Source organism: Phytophthora sojae (genome assembly GCF_000149755.1).
Source record: "Phytophthora sojae unplaced genomic scaffold PHYSOscaffold_1, whole genome shotgun sequence".
NCBI lineage: Eukaryota > Oomycota > Peronosporomycetes > Peronosporales > Peronosporaceae > Phytophthora > Phytophthora sojae.
The window spans coordinates 9,736,033-9,759,544 of NW_009258115.1; the positions used below are offsets into that span (position 1 = coordinate 9,736,033).

Sequence of the window (23,512 nt, forward strand, 5' to 3'; positions counted from 1 at the left end):
TGATGCCGATCATTTGTAGACCCTTTACTGCGTCGGGTGCACGGGGAAGAGACCTGTTGACGGTCCTTGTGCACTTTGGCTGGCGTCTGGATGCACTTGTGCCCAGGGACGCACTCACAGAGCTGGACGGAGGAGACCGACTCAACACCTACGTGGTCGCCTCAGTGGGGACGTTCGCTGCGTCGCCCGATGTCGTGCAATGCCTTCGAGGTACCGACAACGACAACAACGCGGGAGACCTATCAGCCTCGACGTCCTCGTACACCGAAGGCCGAGTGCTGTACGAGCAAAAATGCTCTCCATACGCCTCAACGCGCGTCGTAGAAGGAAGCGCTTCGCCTTCATGGAACGAGGTGCTCGCCATTCCATTGCCAGCAGGATGGTCCGAGGCTTCACCCGAAATGCAACAGCGATCCGATCAAGGAAAATCAACAGGATCATCATCAGCAGCAGCAGCAGCAACACCAGAAGCTCGATATTTGAGTCTGAAACTCGAACTCGTGGAGCGCGGGGCCAGTCACCAGGAAGATTTCTTGCTCGGTACCTGTGTGCTGCCACTGGCCCACCTCGAATGTCAACTGCAGCAGTCACGTCTAGCGCTTGCTTTCCCGCCGGTTGACTCGAAAACTCCTTCAACTGGGTGCATCTATGTGTCTCTGCACGCGTCGCCTCGAAGCCAAGCCTCGAGTCTGGAGCAGGTCGAGGTAATGGTGGAGTCCTTCACTCCTGTTGTCGTCACTGGCAGCGAAGACGAGGGACTGCCGCCTGACTGCACAAGTCTTGCCACCGCGATCAACTTTAACGCTGCTGGTGGCGTCAAATCGCCCCTTGTCGATAAGCTCGAAGACTGTTTCACACTCCTCCAGGATGGCCAAAGTCTCGATGTGCCCTATTCTGCCACCATCAATGCCCCGAATGCAGATTCAACGCTTGGGGTCACGCCGTCTTCAGCTTCGGCTACTGGCAGCGCTTCAGGGGTCTACGAGTGGTTCTTTCCGTTCAATTTCGCCGTGCCAGTGGAGAGCAACCAAGACACTTCTGCCGCTGTAGTGAACATTGCGCTCTTCAAAACGTCAGCAGTGCCCCACAATCTTATCGGTTGCGGTCATCTCGATCTCTCTGCTGCTTCTGTCCAGGCCGTAAAGAGAGATGGCTCACCACTGCGACAAACCGTGATCCCGATAGAGCTCTATGGCGATAGCTCACGGGTCCTGGGCCACATCGCTTTGCGTCTGCGCTGGTGGAGTACTGCAGCATGGAAGGCATTCGTAGACGACACCCCAGCTCGACGAGTTGTCTGCACAAACCGCTGGAAGCGGTTGCCGCGACCGACGCCCACTTGGATGGGGGCGCTTTTGCGAGGAATGAACCGCCACCCCGTAGCTTCGATCTGCGATTCTGGCGGCGTGTCCAGTATCCTGGCAGAACTTCTCGCCGAGTCTTCCTCTAGTGGAGAGTCCAATCACGGCCCTGAGCATGCATCATCAACTCAAGCTCAGCAGCCACCTCATCCAAGCTCGACCACTCAACATTGCAGCAAGGAGAGCGCTGAGACCAACGCGTTACTGAGAGATCAGCTTGCTCACCTGCAGGCGGAGGGGACTGCGCAGCGCGTTCAGATAGAACGGGTACGTCATTTCCCTTCAAAGCGCCGTACATAATGCAGTGCACTGATGTCCACCTCGCGTTCTCCTCAATCTTCAGCTCCAGAATGAGTTGGACACGCGCTTAGCCGCCATCAAGACCTGTGGCTTGGAGATCGTGGCGCTACGGGTGAGCTCTGCCAAATGGCTGCAGTCTGCTTTGCCATTTTACTGACGTTGAATCTGTGTCTTCGTAGCGAGCAGCACGCCAAAAAGATGAGCAGCTACAGGGTCTCAGAGAGCAGGTTGAGGCAGCGCAGCGTCGAGAGCAGCAGCAACTATCGGAGTTGCTTGCCTCCACCAATGGTAACACTGGCGCTTTCCCCTTGCAAGCCGCTTCACAGCGCTTCTCTTTACTCGCCTCCAAGTATAAAGAGCTGGATCAGGAATACCAGGCTGTGAAGCAGCAACTCGCAGACGCTCAACACTCGTTGGACTCGTACGCCGACCTAGAGACACGCTACACCCAGTTGCAGGAAGCTCATCTCGTGCAGGCAGCCCTGGTACAGCGTCTGCAGCGCGACAAGCAACACGCCGCAGCGCTGAAGGTGAGCACATGGTCTGTGAGGCCACAATGAAGCAGTGTAGACGGTGACTCACCCCCCACGTTGTACTCTTGCCAGAAAGCGGTGCGCATGCAGGAGAAAGTGATCCGACAGTTCGAGCAGACGGTGGCGCAGCAATCAGCGGAGGCACCGGAGCGGTCACCACCACGTCAGCACGAGCCACTAGACAGCAGCAATAATGGGGACAGCAACGGCAGTGAGACAAGAGAGGCGCTTCTGCGTGTGCGAGTCCAGGTTCTAGAGCAACAACTGCAGACCAACGCACGCGAAGCTGCGGCCGAAATGAGTGCGCTACGCATGCGCATCTTGGAACTGGAGACAGCAGCGAGCCGCCGTGCTGGGAAATAAGTGTCGGAGTTGTGGTCTGTCTTGTTAGGATAGATATCTAGAGAGGGAGGGGTGCTGCTCTCTTGTCGTCAATGACAGAGAGGACGCGCGTGAACACGGTGCGGAAGCTAGTCCTTCTTGTCGTAGCGCGGCTTCTTGATGCCCATACCTGCCACGAAGCCCTCCACTGGGGTAAAATAAAGCATTCACAATCGTCAGTCCTCAGCTGTCTCGGTATGCATGCGTGGTCCTGCCTCCCCACCTTCCTTTCTGCCCTCGTTGGTCTTGTTCGTCCACGTCTTCTTCATGCCTTCCTCGTGGAACCCGAGCTTCTCCAGCTCCTCCGGCTGCATCAGCCCCCTATACACCCAAACAGCAGCAGCAGCAGCAGCAGCAGCCCATTAGGTGAGACCTTCACTCGTCTTACAACCCCGCCACTCATTCGAACGCACTTGTCCATCCGGCACTGGAGGTAGTCGGCCGAGAGCTTCTTGCAGTCGATGTGGCTGTTGCCGTGCTCGCGCATGCAGGCCAGGAACGCCTTCATGGCCGGCTTGCACTCGCCGTAGTGGTCCAGCGGGAACGAGCCCTTCTCGGGCGGCCGCTTGCTCTGCGAAGGCGCCTGCGCCGCGTTCATGCTGCTTCAGTCTTGATGAATGTCGATCACAGTGTCGGCCGCCGCACGTTATTTACATAAGTAGCATCTACTTCAAACATAACATTTGTATTCTATACTTTATAATTGATAAAAGTAATGCATACTATTAATAAATTACGAACTCAGTACTTCATTCTAGCCGCGAAGATATTCTACTGATTGACAAGCGAAGATGCTGACGCCCGTGGTGCTGATCGGCATCGCGGCGGGCGCCCTGGTGTTCGTGGGATCGCTCGTGGCGGTGTTCCTGCTGCTGCGCCAGGGTGGATCGTTCGACCGCATGACGCAGGAGGCGGTGGGGCTGCCGGCGACGCTGGGCGAGCAGAAGCCGCTGCTGTACGACGAGCTGCTGGAGAAGTCCCAGAGGCTGAGCGCCCGGCCGCCTCCTCTCGGGAAGGACAGGGCGCTAGAGGGGAGGCGCGTGTGCGTGAGGGACTTTGAGGTCTCGAGTGACGTCGCGGATCTCTTTGCCATCTCCTGCGGCCAGCCGCGCGGCGGCATCTTCCGCGACTTGCGCTTCGACGCGGACGAGATGATCTGGCGCTACCTGCCGCACGGGCCCTTCGCGTCTCTGGCGGAGTTCAAGAGCTTCTACTCCGCTGAGCAACCACACGCCAGGCACTTTGTGGTGGCGGATCGGGAGAGCAAGCAGGCGATCGGGATGCTGATGCTCGGGGATCACTCGCCGCGCAACCTCCGCATTGAGCTCATGGGCGTGTGGCTCGCCCCAGCGTTTCAAGGGACAGCGGCGCTGACGGAGGTGGTGCTCTTGGTGCTGACGTACCTGTTTGATAGCGGATATCGACGAGTGGAGTGGCGGTGCGACGGACACAACGTACGCGCACGCCGAGCTGCGCACTCGTTGGGGTTCACCTTCGAAGGCGTCATGAGGAAGCACAGGATCATCAAAAACTGCAACTGCGACACGGTTGTGTTTGCCGCTATCAACAGCGAGTGGGGAGTCGTCGAGGAGCACCTGCAGCACAAACTTCGGCAAGCTCTGCAGAAGGAGGAGGCGAATGCGCAGGCGGAGGACGAGTCTGATAACAAGAAAACGCGGTAGGGCCTGACAGTGAGATGCTGGCTGGTGCGTTCTCTACAGAGTCTATGGTTTGTATTGTAGTTTGTGGTTGCATTGCTGCGCTATCTTTTTTTTCTTTTCCAGCGCTTTCCTAGCCGTCTAAGGTCACTCTACCAGACTTAGTCGATCTTGTCGATCCGCTCGCTTTGGCTGCCAGATCGTCGCGCCTTCCGGTAAGCGTTATGGTCGACCAGGTGCACTTCTTCATGCTCGAGCCAGTTGATCACCGCAAAGCTGTTCTCCGGGTGGTTCATGAGCCAGTGGTACGTGAACCAGACTTGAGCCGTGATGTAGACGGCGATCAGGACGTCAAGCGTGTAGTGCAACCGCGTGCCAACGATGGCAAAGAGGCCGAACGCCGACAGGATGTAATTGTAGTAGCGGATCATCCACAAAACGTACGGGTAGCGGCGCGTGAACGGAGTGTTCAGCTCTGAGCGCGAGCAGTACTGCAGACATCAGCGCACAAAGGACTTTATGTTAGCAAAGTCTGGCTTCCTCTGGATCACGCATAACTTAGGTTGAGGCTTCGAACCGTTTGGGCGAACATGCAGCAGAGCATCAAAAAGACAGCGTGGCCGCTGAAGATCATGTCACCGCAGGTAATGTGCTGTGACGGGCGGATCAACACCTTCCACGCGCGGAAGAAGGCCTTCGGGAACATGGGGAGCGACTTGTAGTCTCCGCGCTCGCTGTCGAACTGGGAGATGCACATGGGGCTGGCGTCGGGCAGTGACGTGACAGCCACGCAGCAAGCTCGCATGAGGTTGATGATAGCGAAGATGAAGCAGAAGCGACGCAAGATCAGCAGGCGCTGCACGGGCAACGAACGCCAGTCGGCAATGCAAACCACCGGTTAGCCCTGCGTCATCACTACAGACTAAGCACTTGTAGACGAAAAACGTACCCGCGGGTGCAGGATGAGGATGAATGACGTCAGCGTGCCCACAGCAGCGAGGAACTCGTCGGGCAGGTCGAACCACTCGATGTACGTGGTGTGGCCGTAGATCTTGGTCATGACGAACTTGAAAAGGTCGTGTCCAAGGTCCGGCAGCGTCTTGACGCTGGTGCTCTCCTTGGCGAGGTTGAGGATCACGACGTTGGGCGTGCGCCAGCTGCGAGAATGCACACACACACATACAAGGGCGTCAACGCCAATATCAATCCATACAGCCACCCAGCTAATAGCTACCCAAGCACTTACCCTGCGATGACTGCCGCCAGCGTGTTGAGGTACGAGGCGATGGCGAAGATGGAGAGCGAGAAGGCGAGCCGCGAGAGGTAGGCGTAGCTGAGCATCTCGGCGATGAAGCCCTGGCGGCCCGAGTGGTCGATGGCGCGGCCCTTGATGTACTGCAGATTCTCCTCCACGCGGTTGCGCTGGTCCGACACGTAGTCCGACATGTCCTGCAGGTTCTTCTCCACGCGCGAGCGCAGCACGAGCCCGCGGCTCGAGACCAGCGCGCGCGCCGTGGCGGCCACGACGCCCACGAGCAGCAGGAAGAAGGAGACGACGATGATGAAGCCCGACGGGTCGAAGGCCGACACGGGCCGCGCCTTCATGGCGTAGAAGTGCGACGTGAAGTAGTCCGTCCAGCTCTCCATCGCTAGCTCTCCCTTCCGAGGGTGTGACGCCGATGCAGGACTGGAAGCGGAGGCAGCTGAACGGGGCGCGCAACGGCTTGAAGTAATCGCCCAATTGTCAAAGAGCAGGGCTAGGGGTTGTCTCCATACTGAACGCAAGTGAGCGCGCCGATCTTACCACCGTCGGGCGAAAACTTCGCCCCAACAATAGCCACACACAATTGCAGCGCCCACCTCCTCAATGTTCGCGAGCAGGGAATGCATGTAGCTTAGCGCGCCTCGCGCGCTCTGAAAGGCGCCGACAGCGCCTGAATCTGCCGGTGCCGCGCCATGTATCCATGTTGGACTGTCCACGCCCGCGATGACGACGGCCTGATGTAGGACACACGATATCGCACTTAATCAATAATACAGATACTATTTGTATTGATATCATATCATATCGAATCCCAAACTACCATGTATATACTATCCTAGTATCGTAATGCAATCATGAAAATTTATTAAAGTAATAAGTTACTACTAACATAAATATTACCCCATTAATTATAAACAAATTTCTGCATTATTCTCGATGTACTAACATAATAGTACAGTCAGTAGAAGCGCTAAATTTGCCTTGAAGCTGCAAATACGCTGTCAACGCTATCAGTTCGATTTGGCCAGCTCTCAAGTGCGATGAAACGTGTCCAGATCCCCATTGGAATACTGCAATTTTGTCACCAACAAGATCGACCTCTTACAAACGTAGTCCCTAATTTCTGGAAAATTTAGAAGTACACGCAAGGATAGAAGCGTTGACGAGCAACATACACCATATAAGCTCAGAAAAACGAACTAAAGTGATGCATTTAAGCCAAAGTGACTGTGGGAGACAAAGAGGAAATTATGTATGAACAAAATCAATCCATCGCCTTTAAATATACTGCGTACCAGAGATAATACGGTCTTCTGTACCGGTAGGTGTCTACCACCGGTTGGTTGGGGGGTTTATGTACCTGCTTCATCCACTGGAAAAGGGTTGCGTGAACGTCAAATATTTATTTGCGTGGTTGTAGTGCTATAGCAGTATTGTAGCTGTGTAGTACAGTGTACATCTACTACTGTGGCTTGCTGTGTCTTACTGTGCCTATTATTATGATTATTACGCTATTTGATACGTATTTTAAGACTACTACAGTAGTATTCCGGTCATAAATGTTCGCACTTAGCCGGGACATCGCTCGGTTTTGGCGGGAAGATCAAAACTTTTGAGAGTGGAAAATGGCGACGGCGACAGCGACTGCGGTGCGCGTGGCGACGCCCGAGATCCGGCTGCACTGCGGCCCAACGGGGCTGAACGAGGCCGTGCTGTCGCTGGACTTCCTGCGCCCTAATGCGGAGGGCGCGAGCACGACCACGGAGCAGCCGCTGCTGGTCACGGGCGGCGCCGACAAGGAGATCAAGCTCTGGCGCGTCGGACCGCCCAAGACCCAGGAGAGCAAGGACAAGGACAAGGACAAGGACGCCGAGGCTGCCAAGGCCGCGGGGGGCGTGGAGCTGGAGTTCGTCTTCAGCCTCTCGGGCCACGACCGCAGCGTCAACTGCGTGCGCTTCTCGCCCAACGGCGCGTACCTGGCGTCGGCCAGCGACGACACGTCCATCATCCTCTGGTCCAAGCCCAAGACGGCGGGCGACGACTGGCGCTGGGACCGCATCTCGTCGCTCAGCGACGTGGGGCGCACCATCCTGTCGCTGGGCCACAAGGGCGACATCACGGACCTGTCGTGGTCCCCGGACTCGGCCTTCCTCTGCTCCTCGTCGGTCGACAACCGCTGCGTCATTTGGGACGTGGAGAAGGGCGACGTGGCCGAGCGCCGCAAGGACCACACGCAGTACGTGCAGGGCGTGGCGTGGGACCCGCTCAACGAGTTTCTGGTCACGGAGGGCAACGACCGCACGTGCCGAGTCTACTCGCTCAGCGGCTTCGGCGCGGCCACGCGTCCCAATGGAAAGAAGCAGAACCGCAAGTTCATGTGCATCCAGACGCTCAAGACGCGCGAGTTCCCGTCGACTTCCCAGGGCGGAGCGGCCTCTGCTTTAAGTAAAGCCAAGGACGAGGCAGAGGAGAAGAAGGAGGGCGATGGGGAGGCTACAACTGCTACCACTACTGCTGCTGCTGCCGCTACGAAAGCCCCGCCGGCTCCGAAGCACCGAATGTTCCTCGATGATACGTGCCCTGCATTCGCGCGTCGACCGGCGTGGACGCCAGACGGAAGCTACTTTTTGGCGCCGACCGGAACCTTTCGAGCGAGCGAGTCGGCGTCGGCGGTCAACACCGTCTACGCGTTCTCTCGTGGCAATTTGAGCCAGCCCACGCTGCACTTGCCGGGACAGGAAAAGGCCTCGCTTGGCGTCCGTTGCAGTCCGCTGCTGTACGAGTTGCGCCGACAAGATGACCAGGCAGACGACTCCCCACCGCCCAACTTTTTCAAGACGGAGTACCGGTCAATCTTTGCTGTCATTACTCTAGACGCTGTCGTTATTTACGACACACAGGTACATATCTTTCTGGCATCCTCTGCACTCCCTGTTGATGATGACTGACCGGCTTGATGATTCAATATATGTGCTTGGAATCACAGCAACCCCACCCGATCTGCACAGTAAAGGGATTGCACTACGCGGATTTAACCGATGCGAGCTGGACGTCGGACGGCCAGACGCTTAGCATTTCGTCCACCGATGGCTACATCTCCTTCATCCAGTTTGAGGACGGTTTCTTCGGCACAAGCGTATCTCGCACAGGTGAGCTCCCTACTGCTATCGTCATGTATTCATTCAGCACGACGTACTAACAGGTTGCCCTGGTTTGTGTAGACCATGCCTCGCTGAACGAGGGCAAAATGCGTCGGATGTTCTCGACTCCCAAGAAATCGCGCAAGAAAGCTAGAAGTCAGACCCAGACCCAGGCCGCATCAACGGAGCAAGCTATGCCCAAAGTCCTCACCGCCAGAAAGAAAAACCCGCCAGCTGCCCCCATTGCGCGTGCCTTCCAGAACGTGGATGGAAGCACTGCTGCGAGCCCCATTAATCTCCTGCAAGTGAGGAAAAAGCGCAAGATGTCGCCGACGCTAGTGCAGTCCGTGACGCCTCCTGTGCCGACTGCTGGACCGCACGCCACAGAGTCGACGAGCAGCGCTCCTGCAGCCAGTGCCCCCATATCCAGCACCCCTGCAGCCAGTGCTCCTGCCTCCAACGCGGACGTTATCGACCTGAGTAGTCCCCCGACTACCGCCGAGCCTGCACCTGCTACGACCCAAACGCAGCCAAATGATACCGACGAGCATGCGGGTACATTTGACGATCCTCTCAACATCTGAGCAGCTCCGTTGACACCGCGGGGGTCAATTGTCATCACAAGTTTTACGAATACAAGTAAGGAGTTTCCAGCAATCAAATCTCTTACTGTGCTTGGGGGATTTACCGGTACTCACAGTCAGCTCACAGCAACCCCTTCTCCATGCCTGGCAGCTCGAACGCCTTGATGGTCTTGAACACGAGGAAGTAGCCGTAGGCGCAGCCCAAGCCGCCGAGCAGCAGGATGTTGACCCAGTGCAGCATCGAGTGGCTTTCGGGCGACGCCAACTGCGCGCGCAGCAGCGCCACCGCCTGCAGCAGGAAGCAGATGCAGTAGGCCTGGCAGAACGTGCGGCGGATCAGCGCGTCGCTCACGAGGCGCGTGCGCCACACCATCCAGCCCTGCGCCAGCGTCAGCGCGCCTGCAACAGCAGTAAATAAATAAGGTCAGCTTCGGCGTCTTCAACGCTTGTAGCAGGATTCCGGCGCCGCACCGTAGAGTCTGACAAACTCGTGCGCCAGGTGCGTGTCGTTGCTGGCGTCGCCCAGCATGGGCGTCATGAGCGAGTGCGGCGTGAGGAAGCACAGCGCCCCCGTCACCACCGCGATGACCATGTGCACCGCGAACAGGCGGTCGAGCTGGCGGCGCACGCTCTGCATCTCGTCGTCGTCGGCGGGAGCTTTACCTTGTCCTTCTGATTGTCAACGGATTTGAAGTGGGACGAGCGCAGTACCGTGACGCACCGCATTTAAGGCCGCCAGACACACAATAGATCCGATCTGAAGATGACGGTGGTGACGTCGCTGCTGGGGCTGCTGGCGCTCGCGCTCGCGGGCTGCACGGCGCCGCTGGCTGCCGACGCGATGCAGGTGACGATCCCGTCGGGCGCCGCCGAGTGTTTCGCCGTGGAGGCGGAGAACTTCAAGCACGGCATCTCGCTCAACTACGAGGTGCTACGTGGCGTGGCCGAGGAGCTGGAGACGGAGCTCACGGACGGCAAGGACCAGGTCGTGTACGCGCGCAAGGGCCCGTCCGGGAGGTACGTGAGCCCCATCGGGGAGGGCGGAATGCACGCCGTGTGCTTCAAGAACGAGCGCGCGCCCGTGGGGGACGTCACCATCGGCTTCTCCTTCCACGCAGACGACCCGAGCCACGAGGTGCTGTCCAACGCGGACGCCACCAAGATCAGTTGAGTGTCCTGCGCTGCCTTGAGTTGCATTGGGTCGAGTTGGGGTCTGACGAAGTGGCTTGTGTTGGCTTCTCGGTGCTTGACTGCAGAGCAAGTGCAGGAGCTGGAGGACATCGTGTACGAGCTCAGCGTGAACCTCGACACTGTCAAGGATACCCAAGCGTACATGAAGGCGATCACGAACCACCACAATGATCGTACGTTCTGCACGTGCAAATGACCAGCGAGTTGTGAAAGGTGTCGCGCTTGACATGGTTGGGACTGAACAATATGTACCGTTCTGTTGTCTGTGTTTGCTCTGTTGTTGCAGTGATCACAAGCACACACGCCCGTGTCCTGTGGTGGACGCTCGTCGAAATGGTCGTGTTGGGGGTCGTCTCTGTGGCGCAGATCTCCTTCCTGCGGCGTACGCTCGAGGTGCGGCGTATTCTGTAGACGTGCCGGTACGAGGCGAGGTGCATTAGCATGCCAAGTTCATACAGGTAACGAGCTATTACACTTAACAGCTCTTGCTGGTTTCATTGGCGGCTACTGCACGCTCGGTCTGTTGCGTTTCCGTTCAATTAACCTCCGCGCAGGTTTGCTCACTTCAACGTCGTCAGTACATTTGAGTTAACCGCTTGGCGCAACCTTGGCGCAACATCCCATGCACCGCGCCTCCATCACCGCACAACGCCGATCCCATTCTGACGAGCATGAGCCGAGCTGTGGCGGCACTGCGCGGGCGCGGCATGCTGGCCGCGCTGACGCACGAGAGCGCCGGCAAGTCCATGGACGCGCTGCTGCAGGGCTCGCGCGCGCCCGCCGTGTACTGCGGCTTCGACCCGACGGCGGACTCGTTGCACCTGGGCAACCTGCTGCAGGGCATCGCGCTGCGCCACTTCCAGCGCGCGGGCCTGCGCCCCATCCTGCTGGTGGGCGGCGCCACGGGCATGATCGGCGACCCGAGCGGCAAGTCGGAGGAGCGCGTGCTGCTGTCGGACGAGACGGTGGCGCACAACGCGCAGCAGATCGCCAAGGGCCTCTCGCCCGTGCTGGACTTCGACGACCCGAGGACGGGCGCCGTCATCATGAACAACGCCGAGTGGCACACCAACATGTCGGCGGTCACGTGGATGCGGGACATCGGCCGGTGCGTGTAGTGGCTGCAGTAGTTTGAGTCTGTCTCTATGTCTTGTGGTGGTTGGGGGCTCACGGAGCGGTGTGGGGTGGATGCAGCCACTTCCGCGTGAACGCGATGCTGCAGCGCGACAGCGTCAAGAAGCGGCTGGAGACGGACCAGGGCATCAGCTTCCTCGAGTTCTCGTACCAGCTCTTCCAGGCGTACGACTTCCTGCACCTGTACAAGAACCACGGCTGCGTCGTGCAGATCGGAGGCAGCGACCAGTGGGGCAACATCGCCTCGGGCATCGAGCTCGTTCGTAAGAGCGCGGGCGAGGTGGGAGTCATTCATCATCACTGCTTCCGATTGAGATTTCAATACTTACTGTATTATGCGTGTTTGCCGGTGATGCGCTACGACAGGAGGTGTTCGGAGCGACGTTGGCCCTCTTGACGACGGCCACTGGAGAGAAGTACGGCAAGTCCGCAGGCAACGCGATTTGGCTGGACTCTGAGAAGACGTCCGTGGTACGTAGGCCTATTGCGCTCAGTTTCGTTTGAAGTGCTGCTGTAGGGACCAAGATGGTGCTTACCACCTTGTTGCATTTGCGTATTCCAGTTCGACTTCTACCAGTTCTTTCTTCGCTCGGATGACCGCGATGTTGAGCAGCTCCTGAAGAGTTTCACGTTCCGCGAGGTGGAGGAGATTCGTGACATCGTGGCGGAGCACGAGAAGGCGCCTGAAAAGCGCGCCGCCCAGAAGGTGCTCGCGGAAGACATCACTGCGATGATGCACGGGCAAGAGGGCTTGAAGGCTGCGCTGGATGCGACCGAGCTCCTGTTCGGAAAGAAGAGCGGCCCGCTCACGGCGGAAGAGATGCTGCGCATGGCTGGAGACGCGCCGATGTCAGCCCTTTCGCGCGCGGATGTTGTCGACCAATCTCTGGTGGATCTTGCGGTTCGAATAGGCGCAGCCAAGTCAAAAGGTGAGTTGTCTACTGAGTTTTGTACCATGTAGGAGCTGGGGAATGGGACCGGTCTTAATCATTGTCGTGTGCGTGCTTGCAGCTGAGTGCCGCCGTCTGATTAAGGGTGGCGGCGTTTACCTGAACAACGAGCGCGTTGAATCGGAAGCTCTGCGCGTTGAGGCAGCCAATCTTCTCGACGGCAAGCTGCTGGTGCTCCGTATCGGCCGAAGGAACAACTTTATCGTCCAGGTGCAATAGAGCAACGATTCGCTGACCTCAGAAGCGTTTGGAACCTGGAACGTATATTTTTGCTGTGTTATCTGTGAACGAGTATTCGACTTTGTCTGGCTGGCTCTTAGTTTACCGTAGGGAGGTGTGCTGCGCTCGTAGCAGCATTAGGAAAATGTCCGAAGCTCGCACAGCTCCCACCACCAAGCCATCTTGCCGCTGAACTACAACACGCCTTGTTCGCTTGCCGACCATTTCTCGGATCACTTTCGCGATAGACGTGTAAGGGGAGACAATGCAAGCAGGAGGAAGCACGGATGCATTTTCCCTCACTGAACGAAGCAAAGGGCCTGGGTCGCTATCCTTTTCGCTTAGAGCAGAGAAGGATGCGGCGAACAGATCACGGAACGCTTTGGCGCTGTGGGTGGAAGGGTGGATACAGATAGTAAGAGTATGGTGTCAAGTCCTGCCAATGGAGTCGTGCTAACGCACATACCTGAGCACTCTCATCTCCTGGTTCGTCTCCACCAATATCCCCGAAAGTTGCCGTGATGCCATCTCCACCAAACCCTCACACACTGATGCAGAAGCGGAGCTCGAGCTAATTCTTGCTGGCGCGTAGAAAAATTGAGGGAAGGCCGCAACAGCACATTGCTCTTTTCCTTCTGCATTCGGACAAGACTTAGAATTAGTTGGGCGGCTTGGACAGCAGCGTAAGACACAAGACGGATAACATTACTCAGAAGCGTCAGGTCCTCTTCGAGCCACGCTAACAAATCGAAAACTGACAGACACCCCAGAACTGTTTCAGGAGACGAGCTGTAGTTCTGAGCGACCGCCACGGAGCTTTCTCCGCACGCAAAGCGCAACAACACACTGAAGAACGCTTCATCGTCCCGAATGGTGCCGATTAATGGGGCTCGCTCTGTAAAGTAAAAGCGCACAACATCACGCAGTGGTGCTGCGCCGAATTGCCTCATGGCCTCTTCTGCTCGTGCTCGAGTGTGTTCGTAAGGTTTGGCCGTCAGTGACTCGATCCCGGGCACGAGAAAGTGAAGAAAATATCTGCATGAGGCAAAACCAGAGGACGGTTAATACCAAATATTTCTTAGGCTCATCGATCGACTGTAGCTCGGGCTTACAGAAGCAGCTTGTCAGCAGAGATGAGCCCAATTGACTGATGCGTCTCGGAATGGGGAGTTTGGGTAGATTCGATTACCAGGGCGCTCTGGGTATCGGCTGAAACCATTTTTTCGAGCGCGTGCGCACACATCTCATTCGACGCTATCTGCAGCAGTTCGGGTTGCAACCAAAAGCTGCCATAGTCTCCTGCCTGTAAAATAATAAGTTAAACGCCACATGATATTGCTACAGTAGCGCTTCAATGCCAATTTACCTTGAAATCCCACAGCACTGAAGATCGAGGAAGGGTAGCCGAAGACGTGGAGCGCGCCATTGACTTTATCCGAGCCGAGTTGTTGTCTCTGTGGCGCATGGAACTGTGTTGAGGTAGAGCGCTGTTCTCACGCTGCCGTAACTTTTCTTGGCGCTGTGACGCAGAAAACTCTGCCGGATAGCGCGAGGAATCGTTTGTTAGCAAAGTAACTCCAACCCACTTGCCCAACAACTTTACCTTCAATAACTGCGTGAATACCGTGCAGCATCCCGCTTATCTGTGGATTTGTGAGGCAGATATCGTACAGTTCAAGCACGGTCATCAGCTTGCCCGGCTCGTCGCTCCAGAATGCTCTCTGCTCACACCAGGGAACGGATCAATCTTCAAGGCATACCAAAGTTTGGTAACCAAACTATTTGTTGGCTTGCTGACATCAGCATAAGTTAAGCGAGTACCTCGACGCTTGCGAGCAAACTGCCTGGAATGGAATCCGTGAGTTGCAAAATCTCTTCAACACTCGTAACAAAATCTTTCAACAGCGAACTCTTAGCCTCTGGAGTCAAGACGCCCGCAATGTCTGCGTACAGCCGCAACACGAAATCAACTTTCGAGTGAAGATCCGCTCTCATGAGCAAGGCCACGGCGCAGAAGACGCGGTGTGCGCAGACGGTAGCCTCAGCTTTCGGCTTGGAGTCAGCAGCAGCAATTTTTCCGTGATGGAAGAAGCAAAAGTGGGGCTCTGGGTCCGATACTAGCATGCCAAAGACTTCTTCAAACTGCGGCAACTGGATATGGCGTGGATACGCTGGTTTCCGAATCCCCAAGCTCGACGAAGGGGGGTCGCTCTGCTCATCGTCGTACATACCTAGAGACCCCCGGAAGATATGCGCGCACTCGTCTGCCGTCTTTCTTGAGTGGTCGATGTACTCACATAGCAACTGCTGCTGCTGCGGGTCAGACAAATCATGCGAGGCCAAAGCAGCGCCCATAGCTCGTGGGCTTCTCTGGGGGCTGCTTTGTCGTGGTCACAACGGGTGTTTCAGAGCTATCAACAGCTTAGTCGTTTCAAGAAACGTCAATTGCGGAGGCACCGCCGAGTACATTTAGCCACGGCCAGAGCCAACCACGCGCATTTCGCTTCTCGTCACTTTACTTCTTGCAGCGTGGGGGCATGGAGACCAGTCCACTCCTCGAGAAACCTTGCTACCGGTCCAAGCAGCCTCCGGCATGGCATGACTTCGTCGACCTTTCTTCGATGGCAGCCCAAGTGAGCATGGCAACGTTGGCGCGCGCAGTTCTTCTGGCCATCGACTCAATATTCCTGGGCCACCTTGGCGTGAAAGAGCTAGCGGCAGCCTCGCTCGCTCAATTGTGGACCAGTCCAGTTCTCTATGCTGTGTGGGCTTCCGCCTCCGCCCTTAATACGGTTCGTTCGGCTCTGTAATCAAACTGGGTGTGTTCCAGCTAATCTAACGTGCCATGCTTGCACCAACAGTTGTGCGGGCAGTCGTGGGGTGCAGGCAACCGGGAGCTGACAGGCATCTGGCTGCAGTTTGGACTCATGATCACGACGTTGCTTTCGGTTCCTGTCACGATCTGGTACTGGTGTGTAGGTTATGTCCTCGAGTACTCGACGGATGACCAGGAGGTTGTCGCTCTCGCCACCACATTTTCACGTGTCCTCTCGGGGTCTATTCTCCCATCGCTTCTCTACTGCTGCCTCAGGTTCGTATTGGCAGTAAGCGAGATACCCGCGTAGCTGTCTTGACTCATTCGTTCTTGTTGCGTATTTCTCCAGACAATATTTGCAGGCCATTGGGATCTTGCTTCCCACCACTATTGTGGGAATGGTTTCAATCTTCGTGGCTGCTGGTAGCAACTACGTCCTCATCTATGGCATCGGTCCGTGGGACGGCTTGGGCTTCATCGGGTCTCCGATCGCGACAGTTGTGGCCTCCTGGTTCCAGCCCTTCGCGCTCTTCAGCTACGCCATCCTGTACAGAAAGCACCACCACCGTGCCTGGTACGGCTGGAACATCCACGCTCTCACGCTCAGCCGGCTCCGATCTTTTCTCCGGGTGGCAGGCCCCATTTCCAGCAACAGTTTCGTGTCCAATCTGGCGAACGCGCTGGTGGCTCTCGTGGCTGCTCGACTGGGCGCTCGCGTCATTGCTGCCAACGCCGTCATTTCGGGTCTGTGGTCCTTGCTGTGGGCGCTCTTCTGGGGCTACGGCTGCGCCACGCAGGTCCGCGTTGCCAACTACCTGGGCGCGGGCAAACCGGACCTGGCTCGCCGCATTACCGGTCTGGGTTTCATCTGCACGATGGTCGTGGTGGTACTCATCGCCACTGCCACGAGCGTCATGGACCAGCACATCATCACTCTCTACACGACGGACACGGAGCTGCTCACCATGTGCAGACTCGTGCTGCCCGTGTTCGTCGTCGCGTGCGTCTTCGAGGCCGTCGAGATTCTCGGGGCGGGGGCTCTCACTGGGATGAGGTGTGTGTCTTGAGTCCCCTTACTGTGTGAATAGCTTGCCTCTCTCTTTCTCTGACCTCCGTGTGCCCCCCCATCTGACTTACAGCCAAGTGCAGACTGTGTTCTGGACCAGCGCGATCGCCACGTGGCTCATCAACCTGCCGGTTGCCTACGTCGGCGGCATCACCTTGGGTTACGGCTTCCCCGCGCTCTGGGTGGGCGTGCTGAGCATGGAGCTGTTCAAGGTGGGCAGCTACTCGCTGGCGCTCGCCCAGGTGCGCTGGAGAGACATGGCCGAGCGCGTCAAGGAGGCGGCGGAGGCGGCGCCCGAGATGGAGCAGAGCACGGCGCAGTTCGTGGCCGCGGCCGCAGACGTGCAGCCCACGACGCCGCCCACGACGCCGCCGCTCATCGCCTCGGCCCTCGAGCGCCACCGGCGCCTGCGCAACGAGGAGCTCCACTTCAACTTCATGTTGAAGAGCAAGGTGCGCCCCATTAACAGCCAATCGGTCAAGAGCAGGGAAATTTAGAGCCTTCGATTGGTCGATAATACACCATACCCACTTCCAGTCGACGCTCACTGGGCATTTACAGCGCGAGTGAGAGCCATGGGGGACGCCGGCGGCGACGCGCCTCTGGGCAAGTGGGCGCAGCGCAAGGAGGCGCGCCGCAACATGTACGCGACCAGCACGGAGAAGGTGCGCGTGCACCGCCGAGGCGTGGGCGCGTCGTCGGCCTCCAGCGCCGCCGCCATGTGCCAGAAGTGTCTGCGGCCGGGCCACTGGACCTACGAGTGCAAGAACGAGGCCGTGTACGTGCAGCGGCCGTCGCGCTCTCAGCAGCTCAAGAACCCGAAGCTGCGCCAGCCCTTCAACAAGGACAAGCCGCCGGAGCTGCAGGACCAGGAGAGGGCAGCGGCGGAGAAGAGCAAGAAGCTCAAGCGCAAGGACAAGGACAAAGCCAAGAAGAAGAAGGCGAGCTCGCGGTCGCACTCGCGCTCTCGCTCGCGACGCAAGCGCCGCCGCAGTGTCAGTAGCAGTAGCAGCGATTCATCCTCGTCCGACTCGTCATCTTCCGACTCGGACAGCTCGGACTTGGACTCGTCTGGATCGTCAAGCGACAGCTCCTCCTCGTCCTCCGACTCGGACTCGTCCGGTAGCGACAGCGACGGCTCTTCGTCGTCGTCGAGCAGTGACCGCAGCTCACGAAGAAGACAACGCTCGAAGCGCCGGCGCAGAGATTATTTTGGCTTTTGAGACGGTGGTACTCTGAAGCGATTCCTCCGCAACCTGAAGAGAACGTCATTGCAATTTTCTCCATTTTTCTCCTTGTTTTTAATGTCTTAATGAGTCTGCTGGCTGACAGTTTAATGCTGCGGTGGATCGTGTCGATGCGCGTCGTAACGATCCTATCAGCGCGTCGAGGCGAGTTCTAGCACTTCAACAACGGTAAATCTGCGAAAGCGCTCGCCCCTGCTGATGTCGTTGCTGCTGCTCCTCCTCAGCCTTATCGCGCTCTGCTCCTCGCCAGCCTGCTGCTGTTGATTACCTTTCGGTCGCTATGTGCTTACCACGAGGCGCCGAAGTCCGACTTGGGCTTGACAAACATCGAGTAGTCCCACTTGGTGTCCATCTTGACGGGCTCCGGGATGGAGACGCCGTCGGCCGCCACCTTGGCGAACTGCACGCGGTTGATCGTGCGGCAGTCGCGGTAGAAGCACACGCGCATGCAGTCCTCCAGCAGCTTGCGCGCCTCGGCCTCCTCCATGTCGGGCCGCCAGTGCTTGCGCAGCAGCGGCATGCCCAGGTGGTGGCCGAAGCCCGTGGCGATGAAGTCGCCCTCGAAGGCGAGGCCGATCATGGTGACCTGGCCCAGGAAGGGCTTGCCCGTCTCCGGGTTGAGGCCGCCCACCACGACCGTGTTCCAGAGCGGGTCGAACTTGTTGCGGCGGTGGTAGAGCAGGCGCTGCAGGTAGTGGTAGATCTCGGGCGCCGTCATATCGCAGCCATCGTCCTGGTTGAAGTCGTAGACCTCCAGCTCGTCCATCTTGTCCTTGATGAACTGGAAGTCGCTGAAGTCGCCGCCCGCGCCCAGCAGCGTCGTGTTGTGCACGGCCGTGAGGCGGCGCTGGTCCGTGAAGCGCGCCAGCGAGCCGTACGAGCCCAGCGTGTCGGCCGCCATGAGCACGCCGCCCTTGTACTTGAGCGCGATCACCGACGATCCCGTCACGATGGGCGACTGCGTGCGCTGTCGGCTGTCCATGCTGCTGCCAGTTGCCTGCTTGCTGCTCGGTACTTCAGCTCTTGCCTTGCTTCTTCGGAGCGATCTTTGAGCTCAAAGCTCCCCCTCTGCTCGGGACCGGGTTTCGGCCAATCGCGCGCCGTATCTTACGATACGCAACGTCAATTCGTTGAAACTAAGGAGATAGGCAGTGCGATACACAGTGTACCTGAATGATTTACGCCGATATAGTCACTCAGTCGTACAGAAGCAGCGCAAGCATTCCCGCACATCATGTTCTAGAACTACCGGCGGTTGACCGCCGCCTTCAACTTCATTCGCGATCTCGCCGCCCAGAGCCAAAGAGAGCACCAGGAGATGAAGGTCAAGACTGTCGTGGCGCTGCTGTCGGCGCTGCTGCTGCCCATGGCGGCGCTGGCCGAGGAGCAGCAGCCGGAGGCGGCCGAGCGCCAGCAGCAGGCGCAGGAGCTGACGAAGCACGCGCTGTTCGCCGAGACGTTCGAGGCCGAGCAGCTGTTCGACGGCTCGCGCTGGTTCCGGAGCTCGCACGAGAAGTACTCGAACCAGGACGTGGTGCTCGAGGAGGTGACGCTGGAGGCCGCGCACCTGACGCCCGACCGCGGCCTCGTGCTGGACAAGCCCGCGCGCCACTACGGCCTGGCCGTGAATCTGGACGAGCCGCTGCGCGTGGACGGCAGCGCCGGCAGGAAGGAGATGGTGGTGCAGTACGAGGTGAAGCTGCAGAAGGGCCTGGACTGCGGCGGCGCCTACGTGAAGTTGCTGCGCCAGGACCAGGACAAGCAGGACAAGCAGGACTACTCGGCCTTCAGCGACTCGACGCCCTTCGTGCTCATGTTCGGCCCCGACAAGTGCGGCAAGAGCGACAAGGTGCACCTCATCTTCCAGCACAAGAACCCCGTCTCGGGAGAGTACGAGGAGAAGCACATGATGGAGGCGCCCGGCATCAAGAGCGACAAGGACACGCACCTGTACACGGCGGTCATCCGCGACGACAACACATTCGAGGTGTTTGTGGACCAAAAGTCGGTCAAGAGCGGCAGCTTGCTCAAGAACTTCCTGCCGTCCGTCATCCCGGAGAAGGAGATCGACGACCCCGAGGACTCGAAGCCCGACGACTGGGTAGACGAGAAGAAGATTCGCGACCCGAACGCCGTCAAGCCCGACGACTGGGACGAGGACGCCCCCGCGCGCATTCCGGACGAGAGCGCCGTCAAGCCTGCCGACTGGCTGGACAACGAGCCGGCGGTGATTGACGACCCGGATGTGGTCAAGCCGGAGGACTGGGACGACGAGGACGACGGGGACTTTATCGTGCCGCAGATCCCCAACCCGAAGTGCGCGGAGGTGTCTGGCTGTGGCGAGTGGAAGCGGCCTACGAAGGCCAACCCGGCCTACAAGGGCAAGTTCTACGCGCCGTACATCCCCAACCCAGCCTACAAGGGCGAGTGGAAGCCGCGCAAGATCCCGAACCCGAACTACTTCGAGGATGAGCACCCCGCGCGTATGGACCCCATCGGTGCGCTCGCCGTGGAGGTGTGGACCATGACGGGGGGTATCACGTTCGACAACTTCTGGCTCGGCAACGACCTGAAGATGGCGCAGGAGTTCGCGGAGCTGACGTGGGCGCCCAAGCACGCGGCGGAGGTCGAGGCGAACGAGAAGGCCAAGAAGGCTAAGAAGGGTGGCAAGGACGGCGAGGAGGGCGGTTTCATGAAGACGCTCGAGACGCTGGCGACGGACTTTGCCACGTACGCCAATGAGAACCCTGTGATTGCAATCGGATCGGTTGCGGGTGTGTCCGTGCTGCTGACGCTCGGATTCTTCTTCCTGTGCTGCGCGTCGGGATCCCCGAAGCCGGAAGCGACGAAGAAGGCGGACAGCGGCGCCGAGGACGATGCGCAGGAAGAGGAAGACGCCAAGGCTGTCGACAGCGATGGCAAGGAGCAGAAGGTCCGACAGCGCAAGAAAGCCCCCAAAGCCGAGTAAATAAATTGCAAGCGGTGCATGGCATCGCTCCAGAACACTTGTTCATGGTACACACAGTAACTTTTCAACGATGAATTAGTCGTAGAGCAGCAAGAAATAATCCCCCGTCATTCCTCTTGCGAGGTCAGCACCATGGTGATGGTGGCTCCTGTGTCGGCTATCGATTCGGAAGCTAAATGTGCAGACCGATAACTATGTAGAAGTGTACAGCACGAACATTGATTGAGGCATTAAACGAGTCTACACGATCATGCTCACGACAACCACGAGAGACGGCGGCGCTGCGTAGTTCGACGCTCGCTCATTTAGCGCTGGCTGGTCTCCCAGTTCTTCGCCTGGTACACGGGTGCGTTGGACTTGGGCAGCGCCGGGTTGCACAGGATGATATCGGCAGCCTTCTCGGCCATCATTATGACCGGTCCGTTGAGGTTGCCGCTCACGATGTTGGGCATGATCGAAGCGTCCACGATGCGCAGGCCCTCCATGCCGTGCACGCGGGTCTCGGCGTCGACAGCCGAGTTTTCGTCCACGCCCATGCGAGCCGTGCACGACGGGTGGTAGACCGTACCAGCGTTCTGACGCACCCAGGCGTCGATGGCCTCGTCGCTTTGGGAGTCGTCCGTGGGCGACAAAGCCTCGCCGCGGAACTCATCGAAGGCCTTCTGCTGGACGATCTCACGCGTGAGCTTCACGCCGTTGCGGAGGTCGACAATGTCCTCCTGGGTGTCAAGGTAGTTGGGCTCGATGATGGGGTGCTCGCGCGGGTTCTTGCTGCGCAGCTTGAGGTAGCCTCGGCTGGTCGCGCGCATGGTTGAGCAGTGGGCGGTCATGACGTGGCCAGCGCGAACGTGAAGGCCCTCGTCGATGGAGCCCGGGATGAAGTGATACTGCAGGTCCGGGTGGCGCTTTCCAGGGGCCCTACACAACACAACACAGCAGCAAACATGTTGGTGAGTGGAGATCAACGCATAACACGCATAAATAACTTACGTCCGAATGAAGCCGCCAGCCTCGATCTGCGAGGACGACCCGGGGCCGGTCTGCGACATCAACCACTCGAGAGCAATGGCCACCATCTTGTGTGGGAAGTTCCAAGTGGCGTTGTAGAGCGTGATCGGCTTCTTGCACGCGAAGTGCAGGTACGTGCCCAGGTGGTCCTCCATGTTCTTGCCGATGGCTGGCAGGTGGTGAACGAGAGGGATCCCCACCTCTTTCAGGTGCTCGGCATCGCCAACACCCGAGAGCATGAGGAGCTGCGGGGTGTTGATGGCGCCGCTGGAGAGAATGACCTCCTTCGCCGTTCGGATCTGGGAGATCGCCTTGGATTTGTCTTCAACTTCAATACCCACCGCCTTCTTGCCCTCGAAGACGACCTTATTCACGAGCGTGTCGGTGATCACCGTCAGGTTCTTGCGATCCATCACGGGGCGCAGGTAGCCAGCGGCAGTACTCCAGCGCTTGCCCTTGTGGATGGTCATGTCCATCCAGCCCAGACCTTCCTGCTGGTATCCGTTCATGTCCACAGCCTCCGGGTACCCCGCCTGCACGCCTGCGTCAATGAACGCCTGGAAGAGCGGCTGGGCCTTGTCCTGCGTCTTCCGCGTGATGCGCATCGGGCCGCTGCCGCCGCGGTATTCGTCTTCGCCCAGGTCGTGGGTCGTCGACTTCTTGAAGTACGGCAGGCAGTCCGCGTAGCTCCAGCCCTTGGCGCCGGCCTTCTCCCAGTCGTCGTAGTCGAAGGTGTGGCCGCGGTTGTAGACCATGGCGTTGATGGAGGACGAGCCGCCGAGCACGCGTCCGCGGGGCCACGGGATACGTCGGCCATCCATGTTCTTCTGGGGCTCCGTGTAGTAGTTCCAGTTGTAGCGGTCGTCCGCCAGGTTGTAAGCCAGCGCCGCGGGCATGTGGATTCGCGCCGAGTCCCATTTGCCGACGTCGCTAGGACCGGACTCCACCAGCAGCACCTTGTTGTTCGGGTCGGCGCTCAGGCGGTTGGCGAGCACGCAGCCGGCAGAGCCTCCGCCCACAATGACGTAGTCGTACTCCCCCGGTGCCGCCGAGGAGCTGAGAGCGCTCTGCACTCCGTGGCGACCACGAAAGGCGAGGGCCTTTGCTTGGAGCGAGCGCTGAAGCATCTTGAATGCGAGCTCGGAGACGGAAGCAGCAGAATGGAAAATGAGAAGCTCCCCACTGCGATCGCTTCGCGCGCTCGGCTCCGGGGCATACGTTGACACGTCCGTGGTTTTGTTGAAGTTGGGAAGGGAACTGCTACATGTGCGGTCTCTAGTGGACCCACTTGTGGACAGGTTATTTCTTTACATGAGTGGGGATCGTCATGATGCAAACGGAGACGTGTACATCAGCAGCGGCTGTCGGTTGAAGCACGGTACGAGTTGCGTCCTCACTGCTGTACGAACTTGTATCCAGAACTTTACCTCCATTACGGGGTACCTACGGGGTACCTAGGGGATACAAGAATCCAATTGTTTTCGAGCGTGTAATTTTGCGGCCCGCCTTCGCCTGACATGGATCATTTCCGTCCAACAGGTTGGATCATTTCAGTCCAACAGGTCCAACAGGCGATGGTGGTAACTCTTTTGTTAAACAAAACGTCTTAAGCAATCAGCCACAACTTCAACCACGTCAATGTAAGCTTTGAAGTTGTGGTCTCTTCCGGGCTTTGCGGCTGGGCTAGACCGCA

At 58.3% G+C, this 23,512-nt stretch overlaps 12 protein-coding genes across 12 annotated transcripts; 7 read left to right on the top strand and 5 right to left on the bottom strand.

Moving 5' to 3' along the window:
- Positions 1 to 1,787: 1,787 nt before the first annotated feature.
- PHYSODRAFT_309840 (hypothetical protein) lies at positions 1,788 to 2,557 on the top strand (the record flags this gene model as incomplete). The annotated part of the gene is made up of 3 exons (XM_009518484.1): positions 1,788 to 1,819; positions 1,882 to 2,191; positions 2,285 to 2,557. 3 exons carry the CDS (start codon positions 1,788 to 1,790, stop codon positions 2,555 to 2,557), a joined length of 615 nt encoding a protein of 204 aa, XP_009516779.1.
- A 107-nt stretch (positions 2,558 to 2,664) lies between these two features.
- Positions 2,665 to 3,173, bottom strand: PHYSODRAFT_294636 (hypothetical protein; the record flags this gene model as incomplete). Its single annotated transcript, XM_009518485.1, has 3 exons — positions 2,665 to 2,723; positions 2,799 to 2,896; positions 2,989 to 3,173. The coding sequence occupies 3 exons, from the start codon at positions 3,171 to 3,173 to the stop codon at positions 2,665 to 2,667; spliced, it is 342 nt and encodes a 113-aa protein (XP_009516780.1).
- Positions 3,174 to 3,366: 193 nt separating this feature from the next.
- On the top strand, positions 3,367 to 4,257 carry PHYSODRAFT_251969 (hypothetical protein; the record flags this gene model as incomplete). Its single annotated transcript, XM_009518486.1, has 1 exon — positions 3,367 to 4,257. One exon carries the CDS (start codon positions 3,367 to 3,369, stop codon positions 4,255 to 4,257), a length of 891 nt encoding a protein of 296 aa, XP_009516781.1.
- A 137-nt stretch (positions 4,258 to 4,394) lies between these two features.
- PHYSODRAFT_349352 (hypothetical protein) lies at positions 4,395 to 5,924 on the bottom strand (the record flags this gene model as incomplete). Its single annotated transcript, XM_009518487.1, has 4 exons — positions 5,480 to 5,924; positions 5,183 to 5,390; positions 4,811 to 5,089; positions 4,395 to 4,724 (listed from the first exon to the last, which is right to left on the bottom strand). The coding sequence occupies exons 1-4, from the start codon at positions 5,878 to 5,880 to the stop codon at positions 4,395 to 4,397; spliced, it is 1,218 nt and encodes a 405-aa protein (XP_009516782.1). The 5' UTR covers positions 5,881 to 5,924.
- Positions 5,925 to 7,122: 1,198 nt separating this feature from the next.
- On the top strand, positions 7,123 to 8,696 carry PHYSODRAFT_469749 (chromatin assembly factor 1 subunit B-like protein; the record flags this gene model as incomplete). The annotated part of the gene is made up of 4 exons (XM_009518488.1): positions 7,123 to 7,314; positions 7,357 to 7,942; positions 8,033 to 8,397; positions 8,484 to 8,696. The coding sequence occupies 4 exons, from the start codon at positions 7,123 to 7,125 to the stop codon at positions 8,694 to 8,696; spliced, it is 1,356 nt and encodes a 451-aa protein (XP_009516783.1).
- Positions 8,697 to 9,342: 646 nt separating this feature from the next.
- On the bottom strand, positions 9,343 to 9,858 carry PHYSODRAFT_323028 (hypothetical protein; the record flags this gene model as incomplete). The annotated part of the gene is made up of 2 exons (XM_009518489.1): positions 9,343 to 9,620; positions 9,693 to 9,858. 2 exons carry the CDS (start codon positions 9,856 to 9,858, stop codon positions 9,343 to 9,345), a joined length of 444 nt encoding a protein of 147 aa, XP_009516784.1.
- Positions 9,859 to 10,062: 204 nt separating this feature from the next.
- Positions 10,063 to 10,608, top strand: PHYSODRAFT_471510 (hypothetical protein; the record flags this gene model as incomplete). Its single annotated transcript, XM_009518490.1, has 2 exons — positions 10,063 to 10,387; positions 10,478 to 10,608. 2 exons carry the CDS (start codon positions 10,063 to 10,065, stop codon positions 10,606 to 10,608), a joined length of 456 nt encoding a protein of 151 aa, XP_009516785.1.
- Positions 10,609 to 11,083: 475 nt separating this feature from the next.
- Positions 11,084 to 12,715, top strand: PHYSODRAFT_552811 (hypothetical protein; the record flags this gene model as incomplete). The annotated part of the gene is made up of 5 exons (XM_009518491.1): positions 11,084 to 11,520; positions 11,607 to 11,826; positions 11,913 to 12,017; positions 12,109 to 12,475; positions 12,558 to 12,715. The coding sequence occupies 5 exons, from the start codon at positions 11,084 to 11,086 to the stop codon at positions 12,713 to 12,715; spliced, it is 1,287 nt and encodes a 428-aa protein (XP_009516786.1).
- A 2,537-nt stretch (positions 12,716 to 15,252) lies between these two features.
- Positions 15,253 to 17,819, top strand: PHYSODRAFT_309848 (hypothetical protein; the record flags this gene model as incomplete). The annotated part of the gene is made up of 5 exons (XM_009518492.1): positions 15,253 to 15,507; positions 15,577 to 15,806; positions 15,880 to 16,584; positions 16,670 to 16,915; positions 17,168 to 17,819. 5 exons carry the CDS (start codon positions 15,253 to 15,255, stop codon positions 17,817 to 17,819), a joined length of 2,088 nt encoding a protein of 695 aa, XP_009516787.1.
- Positions 17,820 to 18,129: 310 nt separating this feature from the next.
- PHYSODRAFT_294642 (hypothetical protein) lies at positions 18,130 to 18,825 on the bottom strand (the record flags this gene model as incomplete). The annotated part of the gene is made up of 1 exon (XM_009518493.1): positions 18,130 to 18,825. The coding sequence occupies one exon, from the start codon at positions 18,823 to 18,825 to the stop codon at positions 18,130 to 18,132; it is 696 nt and encodes a 231-aa protein (XP_009516788.1).
- Positions 18,826 to 19,161: 336 nt separating this feature from the next.
- Positions 19,162 to 20,811, top strand: PHYSODRAFT_294643 (hypothetical protein; the record flags this gene model as incomplete). Its single annotated transcript, XM_009518494.1, has 1 exon — positions 19,162 to 20,811. The coding sequence occupies one exon, from the start codon at positions 19,162 to 19,164 to the stop codon at positions 20,809 to 20,811; it is 1,650 nt and encodes a 549-aa protein (XP_009516789.1).
- A 305-nt stretch (positions 20,812 to 21,116) lies between these two features.
- Positions 21,117 to 22,946, bottom strand: PHYSODRAFT_471041 (hypothetical protein; the record flags this gene model as incomplete). The annotated part of the gene is made up of 2 exons (XM_009518495.1): positions 21,117 to 21,729; positions 21,802 to 22,946. 2 exons carry the CDS (start codon positions 22,944 to 22,946, stop codon positions 21,117 to 21,119), a joined length of 1,758 nt encoding a protein of 585 aa, XP_009516790.1.
- Between the last annotated feature and the right edge of the window lie 566 nt (positions 22,947 to 23,512).